Genomic DNA, 10,366 nt, shown 5'->3' with positions numbered 1-10,366 from the left:
TAGGTAGACCTGCACCACTCTCGGAGAAACCCACCATCGCTGAGCTCAGGATGAAAACGGTTCAAACTCCCGGTGATAAAATAACATGTAATACCAATAATAAAGACATCACATGTCCCTAAACACACGGCCTGCCTGTGTGGAGACCTGCCGCGGAGGATGCTCTCTCCTCAGCATCACAAACACCGTCAATTTGCTCCGATCAACAGCTGCCGGCTCTTACAAAATAAGAGCAACAGTGTTTCCAGAAGTCAAAATCCCATTCAGTTTCTCATTTAGTTTCCCGTCGACCATGCAACTTTGTGTTTTTCTGTGCCAAATTTCAACATTTTGTTGTTCTTTTTCTACACTTTTTTAATCAAAGTTTTGTTCAGTTTTTTTGCCATTTTTTATTGGTTTTTTTTTCAATTTTTTAAGTTTTTTGTTTGTTTGTTTTGTCTTTTGAATGTTTTTCACTTTGTTTTCCAGTTTATGTCACCTTTATCGATGTTTTGGGGTTTTTTTGTCATTTTTTCAGATTTTTTTTTATTTTGTTCACTTTTTTCTGCATTTTTGTAGCTTTTTACAACATTTGTCACTTGTAACACAATGTTCTTTTGTTCTGATATAGAAATTTTTTATAAACGGATTAAATTTGACCGAGGATAACCCTCGTATTGTCCTCCCACCCACAATACAACTTTGCCTGCTGCTTTTGATGTTTTTGTCACTTTTTTTGTCGTTGTTCTTTTTTCCAAGTTTTATTGCCCCCGTCACTTTTCTTCTGCGCTATTTTGACATTTTTGTTGTTTTTCCCCCAATGTTTAAACTTTTTCCGTCACTTTTGTCACTTTTTTCAACATTCTTTTATAAAAAAAAATTCAAATGCCAAATTAAATAAAACACCCAAATTCAATGAAAGTAGTGGAAAACTGCTCATTTATTTCACTTGTGGAGAGCGTTGAAGGGAACCATCAACGTTATTATTTTGGACATTTTGGTTGATAGAAACCCAAATTTCTTATATAACTTATTTTTAGAACAGGGACCTGAGGACAACAGGGGGGTTAACCATTTTGTCTAAACACTTTAAATTATCAATTTCATAATAAGTGCAAGAGCAGGTTCTCCAAATAGGAAAGTGGCTTACATTTAAAAGTAAAAGGTACAAGTGTTGTGGTAGAAAGAAGAAAACCAGCAGTTTAAAGTGATATCAGAAGAACTGACTTAGGAATAACACCATTCGTGGTCTCAACAAAAACACTTTATTTCTGCAATTATGACACAATAATTCTGACTTTTTCTTTCACATCACATTATTGAAGAATATAAAAACATCAGACAACCAATTTACACCATATACCTCTTAGATCCTAATTGGCCCATCATATTTGCACTTTACCTTCAATTTTAGATATTTAAAATGAAAAAAAAAACATTTGTGTTGTTTTCTCCATTTGTGGATTCTGCAAGTGCTTTGTTTCTAGTCATAATTCATCAACACATTGATTTGATGCACCATGACACACGTTATGTGGCCGATATCTATTTAAACCTCTGTTAAACCCACAGACATTTATTATAACTTCTAGAAGAAATCAGTTTCTAAAGACACCAAATATGTCAAGATGAAGTTTGATTTAATTTTCAAAGAATTGCTGCACATTTAACCATATGATAATAAATGGAATAAAGTGTAAATAAGTCACCACAGGAAACACATTCTGTAGAAAGATGTAAAATATATGAATATGTACATTTGTTCCCTTGATTTAAAATAAATCAATACCTGAAATGAGATCAGTGATTAGTTTATTCTGACAGGAGAGATGATCAGAGGAGCAGAGTTTTTACCATCGTCATTCCTACAGGGACAGAATAATGGGAAGAGTTTCTCAGTGAAGGAGCAGCCAGTAAAGGAGTAGATAAGAGCTGTAGCATCTACGTCATAAAAGGAGACCAGACCCTCCTCATAATCCACAAACACCCCCACCTTCTGAGGAGGAGACTTCAGAGAGAGACAAACTGGAGGGTCAGCAAGAGCTTCGTACTCATTTCCATTTCTCAACCATATCGTCCAGTTACCTTTCTGAGGGCTCAGTGGGACTGCTCCCTTCCTGTTGATCGACTCTCTGGCCACTCCTAAAACCCATTCAGTCTTTCCTTTAATTTGAACCTCAGAGTAAAATCTGCCTGATGAGAAACTCTGTTTTCCTAAAACACTAACACAAGTAGAAAATCTCTTTGGGTTGTCTGGGAGATTCTTCTTCACATCACTATCATTCACTTGTTTCCCATCATCAGAAAGGATGAGAGCAGGATGTGCTGTATATGGATCAAGAGTCACATCCACTGCATACTGCTGGACCCTCTTCAGCTCGGCTTCAAGCAGCTTCTTCATCTCTTTACTGAGTGTCTCCTCCAGCTGAACCACAGCTTTCACCACAGTCCCCTCATATGATGATGGACGGATGCTGACCTCTGTCCAGTCCTTGGTGGGTGGAGGTTGTTGGATGTTTAGGGACTGGACACTCTGGAGAAGATGGAGGTGGTCTTCAGAGCGTAACACCTGCTCCACCTCAGTGCTTCTCTTCATCAGCTCAGAGATTTCCTGTTCCAGCTCTTTGATGAAACCTTCGGCCTGTTTTTCTGTTGTTTTCTGCTTGTCTTTGATCGTGTTGATGAGCTCATTCAGGCCTCTCTCAACAGACTCCATCAGAGAAGTGAAGACCTGAACACCTTCTGCTATCTCTCTGTCTGCATCTTCCTCACTGAGGTCGACTGAGTGTTTGATCTCCTGAATCTTCAGTGTCTCTTCTGGATCATCTGCTGAATTTCAGCCCCTGTCTTCCCCAGCTCTACCTTCTTTCCTTCATATCCTTCTTTCAGTGGAACAACATCATGCATCTTGTGATCTAAAACAGTGCAGAGCATGCAGACACATGTCTGGTCGGTCTTAGAGAACAGCTCCAGAGGTTTATCGTGCTTAGTACACATCCTGCCTTCCAGGTTCTCCACAGGGTCAATCAGCTGATGTCTTTTCAGACGTGAAGCTGTCAGATGAGGCTCCAGGTGAGTCTCACAGTAGGAGACCAGACACACCAGGCAGGACTTCAGGGCCTTCAGTTTAGTTCCAATGCAGACGTCACAGGGAACTTCTCCTGGTTTGGACACTTGTTGCTCTAAGCTGCTGCTGACTTTCTGTTGAGCTGACTCTCTGAACTGAGCAACCATCTCAGACAACAAAGTGTTGACTCTCAAATCAGGTCTTCTTTTAAAACCCTCCTTACAAATGGGACAAAAGCACCTGTTACTAGTATTCCAGTGTTCAGTGATGCAGTTCTTGCAGAAGTTGTGTCCACATTGTGTGGAGACAGGATCAGTGAACACATCCAGACAGATGGAGCACAGAAACTGATCTTCAGATTGTAGGTAGTTTGCAGCAGCCATATCTACACATGTAGGCTGGGAGAGAACAAAAACATTTAATTCAAAATACAGTTTTAGTTATTTGTTGAAAAAGAAATATGTGTCTTAACTGACCTGTTAAGCATAACTTATTGTAGCAACATCCCACATTTACCATAATGCCTATTGAGTAGATTAAGTGCTCCGTCTTAGGGCTGGGCAATAGGGATAAAATCAGATAGAACACGATATTCTTGACCAAATACCTCAATATTGATATTGCAGCGATATTCTAGGGTTGACATTTGGTGCTTCAACAAAATATCTTCACACGTAGATTTTAGATAAATAATCATCAGTAATGTGGACATAAGTCTAAGTGGGGAAAAGGCAAATAATACAACAGCTACAACAGTCTGGTAAGTTCAGAAAAGTACATCACTCTACTGTAATGCAGCCTTTAAAATGAGTAAAAGTCAACACTTATGTCATATCACAATATTACGATATCCAAAATCTAAGACAATATCTAGTCTCATATCACAATATCAATATAATATCAATATATTGCCCAGCCCTTTTCCGTTTCATGTCCCAAAACCCAGATGTTGATTTTTGCTGCTGGTTATTGCCATTTTAGAGCTTGTTTAGTTCCTACCATCAGTGAGGTGGCTGTTACATGTCTTAAACCCAGCTGTATTTCGTTACTGTGTTTTTGAGTTCTTGTTTGCTGTGATGACTGTGATGTCATTAAAGGCTTTACATCACTAAAGGCCCTGACACACCAAGACGACATCATCATTCAACAATGGAAACCGGATACCTTTGCCATGATACCCACAACATGCAGCTTCTGCTCTAGCAGCGGCAGAACCAAACAGAGCCTACGGTCCCTCTGCTTCACTCCCCACCAGGAAGACAGCGGTACCGGGAGATGGCTAACTGGACTGTACCTCTCCCGGGCTGTCATCCGTTCTCTCAGGAAAGAAGTCTCCCTATGGTTGGAGCGGAGTGGAGTGACCGAACAGCCGGCTGCTGGCTTGTTGGCTAACGTTAGCTTGCTAATTTCACCCACCCATCATGGCTTCATCATACACCTGTTAGGGAAAATTAGCTAAACTAAAATGTCACTCCCCTGGCAACAAATAATTATGTATATCTCGTTTTATGTTATATCTCATGGACATAATGTGCAAAAATAGCTATTTCAAATAGAGCGAACCTGTGTGTTTTTAGAGGGACCATTCATTCATTCATTTTGACCAGTTTTGACACTTCTATGTGTATCGCTGTGTTTAGATGAGATGAAAAATGAAAAGAGCCTTGGGTGTGCATGTCACCGTCGTTTTCTTGTTTTCCTCACTCTTGTTTCCAAGCTGAACAGCCAATCATATGAATTGGCTGTTCAGCTGACGGCCGGCAATGCCAATTCAACATGTTGAATCTGTGTCGGTGAAACAGCTGTCGGACACACAGCACAGACTAGGCCGACAGCGACTGCCAAACATATGGGAACGTGATTAATATATTAGGTTTGTATATAAACAAACAAACTAACGGAGTCTCTAACAGCAATTTACTGCGCAGTGGGTGGAGCGAATTAGCATTTCCTAAGATGGCGTAAGAATGTCCCGCCCTACTCTGCCTCTGATTGGCTTGTCCTGGTTTTCTAACCCTAACCAATCTCACTCCTCATGCCTTAACTAAGCAAATGTAACCAACAAGTACACCAATCAGCAAAGAAATCGCTGGCCCAAGCCTACTGTGTGAATGATTACTCATATGTAACAACAGGCTGAACTTAATCATTGCTTTCCTAACTTGGTAAAACAAAATGTAACAGATAAATTAATTTAATATTGTTGCAGAGGCTCATTACATTTAGTTTGATCACTATTGTAGACTAATTTTGATTAAAGAACAGCACTGCTAACAAAGCTCTGCTTACTTCATAACACACACATTTCATTTCCTCCAGCTGCTTCACATTAAAAGCCTCCCACTGGTTCTCTGGTGGAAAGCGTTTATTGTGAAACAGCCAGAAGAAGCAGGATGTCGGAAGCGATCACTAAATAGTTTCTCCCACCTTTTTGTAAATGGACTCTTTTAATGAAAACAACACTGTTAATTGAACATTGAGAAGACTGTTCTCTTTGGCAAATATACATTATTATGTAGACTAACATCACAAATGTAGATGAGGAACCAAATGGTGCCTTGTTGTAAGATTAGTTTTCAACATCCCATGCTTAGGGAACTATCCACTAGTGAGATCTTTGATGTGATGAAATACTGATGATGTCTTTTAGATACAATAAGGTAAGGTAAGTGTCCTGCTATGAACAGTAACAGACCTTTTAGATACAATGACGTAAGGTAAGTTTCCTGCTATGAACAGTAACAGACCTTTTAGATACAATAAGGTAAGTGTCCTGTTATGGAACAGTAACAGACCTTTTAGATACAATAAGGTAAGTGTCCTGTTATGGAACAGTAACAGACCTTTTAGATACAATAAGGCAAGTAAGTGTCCTGCTATGAACAGTAACAGACCTTTTAGATACAATAAGGTAAGGTAAGTGTCCTGCTATGAACAGTAACAGACCTTTTCACAGTTGTAAACAAACATTCTAAACAAGTGGCCAGGCTGTTGCCTAGCAATGGAAGCTAAACCATATTTATTCTGTTTATCTTTTATTATATTATGTTAATACACTGCATAGATCTATATTATTCTCACTACTATTATAATGTTACAGCTAAATTGCACATATCTGTACATGCTGTTCATACATTGTTCATATTACATAGCCATATTTATTCTGCTCTTATAAGTTAACTGCTAATACACTGCACATATTTATATATAATTTGTATTACTCTAAACCACCTTCTGTAAACCAACTGTATACTACTTTCTACAATGCACTAGACTTTCTTGTCCTGTCTATGCACCACCTGTGCCTTGTATATCACATTGCACTTGCACTTCTGGTTGGACGCAAACTGCATTTAGTTGTCTTTGTACTGGTACTCTGCACAATGACAATAAAGTTTAATCTAATCTAATCTAAACCTGAACCACAGAGATGCAGTTCCAAGTAGCCTAACTAAAATCCTGAGAACTGACCTAAAAGTGGGCTATTGTGGACAAACAGTCATCTATTGTTACCAATTTCACATGAGAGGAAGAGTGGGACTTGGTGCCTGAGTAGAGCTGAAGTTTAGTCTCCATCCTGTTGTTGAAAGTGTAAATATGATCAGCTGGAATGGTACTTACCACCGGGGTTTTGGAGGAGACTCTGAGTGGTCTGCACTGAGGTGTGTTCAGGTACACAACCAGACGCTGGACAGCTGCACGTCCTCCTTAAACGTTATAGTTGTATTCCTGTTGTGAGTCCAAAGCGAGTGTGTATCAAGTGTGTGTAGATGATAAAGCATTTTCCCAATGGCACATCAGACCTTTTCACAGTTGTAAACAAACATTCTAAATGTTGCTGTTGCCTAGCAATGGAAGCTAAACCCAAACCACAGAGATTCAATTAAAAGTAGCCAAACTAAAACCAGAATTATAAAATCAAAGACACACAAACACACGCACACCAATAACTCAACGGTGCATCTCCCCTGATATTATGAATGAATAAACTGCTCGGGGAACTTAAACCCACATTATAAGTTATTCTCACTTCATAATTGCGCCTAAATATTATTCCATAAGTCTGTAAAAAGCATGCAGACTGACTGAGAGACTGAGACCAAACCTCTTCTTTTAATTCATTTATTAAAGGGATAACCACGGAATCATCTCATTCTAACACAATAATACAGAAAATAATAACACACACACACACACAACACTCCCAAGCCCAATTACTCCAACAGCTTTTACTGTCTTTTTTCTGTTATGTCTTTTTTAAGACTAATTGAAAACGTGAAACTATAATAACCTTGCTTGGATGTTGATGTACAGCTTATAAAAAAGGTTTACTGTATTTGGAAATATGTTTTACTTTTATGCAGAAAAAACAAACATCTTTGTACATCATTCTGACCCAAAATGAAAGAATTTATTTATTTGAAGGCCATGTCAGGAACAGCAGACACTAGAATACAACAGGGAACAAGTTCTAGATGATGGCTCGGTTTGATTTAGCCTGGGTTAGACAAGTGGGATACACTTTATTTGAGTTGGTTCAGCTTCTTGCAGAGATGGGAGTAAGTCACACATGGGCAAGTCGCAAGCAAGTCTCAAGTCTTAACCTTCAAGTCTCAAGCAAGTCCAAGTCATTTTTTGTGACAATCAAGCAAGTCAAGTCAAGTCATAGCTTTGGTCAAGCAAGTCACAAGTCAAGTCATACCAAAGTTTCCATTTTTAAACAAGCTAAAGACAGTGATTATGAACTGCTGGAGTTTTATTTGCATTTTTTACTCAAAAGACATTGCGTCCACATAGCCTACATCTGAAGAGTTTAAATTAACACAGATAAATAAATCACAGCCTAAAACTGATATTAGGCCAACAATAAATCAACATTGTTCAATATGCCTCAAACATGACATTAAATCATAAAATTCCTTCAAACAATTAAAGTATAATGGTTCCTAAGTCAAATAATATTCTTCAAACATGCCTCACTTTTATGAGAAAGAAACACATCCTTTAACCTTTCTTTCTATAAAAGAACAAAACATATTCTTTAGGAGTAGCTGAATCCCACCACCTTTGCTTATCACATGGAATGGAAAGTATATGTTGATATTTGACAGTGTATTTGTGAGTGAATGTGTGCGTGTTTGAGAAAGAGAGAGTGAAAAGTTATTAATATTGGTGAGTGAATGTGCGTGTGTGTGTGAGAGTGCAGAGTGCGTTGTATGTGTGCCTAGCTTTATTCACATACTTACGTCTGCATGTGTGTGTGTTTATGAGAGAGAGAGAGAGAGAGAGAGAGAGAGAGAGAGAGCAGTTTGTGTTGTGTGTATGTGTGCCTAGTTTTAGTCGCTCTTACCGCCACCTTGAACAAAGAGGGGAGGGTGTGCTTATTCATGGCCAAAAACTGAAGGGACTTCTGTCCATCACAAACGTCCAAATAGTGGTTCAGCTGAATATGGGGACTGGAACCCGAATCTCTCCCGATTTGAAGTGTCTGATGAAATTCAACGTCGGAAATGTTTGTACTGCAGACCTTGCAAACTGCCGTTCGTTTTTTTTGTTGCCTGGTCAGATGTGTAATACTTATAGCCAAACTTTATTATTTTCTGTGCAGAGGGATAGGCGCCGATTTATGTTTTCCTCCGTGGGTGCTCACACGCGCACACCCTTTACAAAAAAAAGTGTTTGCATTTCAGAACCTTACGGACAGCGGCCGACACGAACACACACGCCATAGTAAAGCCAGGACAGCGCCACTTCTCACAAATAGGCTACAGACAGGATTGGAGATGAAAAGTTTAACTGGCACGTAACCGCGATCAGCTTCGTGGGAAATAAAGAATCAATGCCACCGACATAACCAATCACACTATGACAGACGCTCCATAACTGCAGTGTTTAATTTTAGATTCACGTAAAAATGAACTGGCAGTCTGGCACTCGTGGGCGGTCAGTATTTTCCGGTATCGGCGCCCATGAGAGGGATCCATGACGTTAACTTACTAGCCATAGCCAGTGTTGTTTACTGACAGTCTGCCGCCGCGTGCCGCGATATCAGAGGGGAAAAATATATTTATTAAACAGAAAATCAAGTCATTTCAAGTCATTTGACTCAAGTCTAAGTCAAGTCTCAAGTCATGAATATCAAGTCAAAGTAAAGTCGAGTCTTTTATGAATGTTAACCAAGCAAGTCTCAAGTCCTAAAATTTGCGACTCGAGTCTAACTCGAGTCAAGTCATGTGACTCGAGTCCCCCATGTCTGGCTTCTTGGACATGAATGAAATGACAGAACAGGATGATGAAAGGCTCGGTTGGTAGGATGAATTTAAATGTTGTTCAAATCATTTCTGATTGGATATTTGGGTTGTATATTAGAGCATTGGGACAGCTGTTTGGGACTGTTATATATCTGATGAATATGATTCAATAGTATGAGTTATAGAGGAGCAGATAAGAGTAAACATCTTCCTACTCCTTTTCAGTTATGTGATATTTAGATAGATAGATAGATAGATAGATAGATAGATAGATAGATAGATAGATAGATAGATAATTTATTCATCCCGAAGGAAATTTTATTCACGTTTAAAAGACGTTGTACACTCACCTAAAGGATTATTAGGAACACCATACTAATACCGTGTTTGACCCCCTTTCACCTTCAGAACTGCCTTAATTCTTCGTGGCATTGATTCAACAAGGTGCTGGAAGCATTCTTTAGAAATGTTGGCCCATATTGATAAGATAGGATTCCCCACACCATTACACCACCACCACCAGCCTGCCCAGTGGTAACAAAGCATGACGGATCCATGTTCTCATTCTGTTTACGCCAAATTCTGACTCTACCATCTGAATGTCTCAACAAAAACCGAGACTCATCAGACCAGGCAACGATTTTCCAGTCTTCAACGGTCCAATTTTGGTGAGCTCGTGAAAATTGTAGCCTCATTTTCCTATTTTCAGTGGAGATGAGTGGTACCCGGTGGGGTCTTCTGCTGGTGTAGCCCATCCGCCTCAAGGTTGTTCGTGTTGTGGCTTCACAAATGCTTTGCTGCATACCTCGGTTGTAACGAGTGGTTATTTGAGTCAAAGTTCATCTTCTATCAGCTTCTATTCTGCTTTCTTGTGTAATTTGTTCAGGAAGTATGTTCCATTCTTGCATTGATCTATAAATGACCATTTGCTTTTGTTAAGTAAAGTTATCTTTTGTGGCATGTCTAGCAGAGATGGGGACTCAAGTCTGAGACTCTGACTCGAGTCGCACTTAAGTCACACAAACAGCTGACTTCACACAAACAGCTGACTTCACACAAACAGCTGACT

General features: G+C 39.3%; 1 protein-coding gene across 1 annotated transcript; it reads right to left on the bottom strand.

Moving 5' to 3' along the window:
• Window positions 1–1,771: 1,771 nt before the first annotated feature.
• LOC120566389 (probable E3 ubiquitin-protein ligase TRIML1) lies at window positions 1,772–6,656 on the bottom strand. Its single transcript, XM_039812793.1, is given in 3 exon segments — window positions 1,772–2,787; window positions 2,790–3,444; window positions 6,560–6,656. Coding segments are annotated over 3 exon segments (1,719 nt in total). The 5' UTR covers window positions 6,623–6,656; the 3' UTR covers window positions 1,772–1,786.
• Between the last annotated feature and the right edge of the window lie 3,710 nt (window positions 6,657–10,366).

This window comes from Perca fluviatilis, chromosome 1 (assembly GCF_010015445.1).
Source record: "Perca fluviatilis chromosome 1, GENO_Pfluv_1.0, whole genome shotgun sequence".
NCBI lineage: Eukaryota > Metazoa > Chordata > Actinopteri > Perciformes > Percidae > Perca > Perca fluviatilis.
Note: the sequence above shows the minus strand (reverse complement) of the source record. Positions and strands in the feature narration are given on the sequence as shown.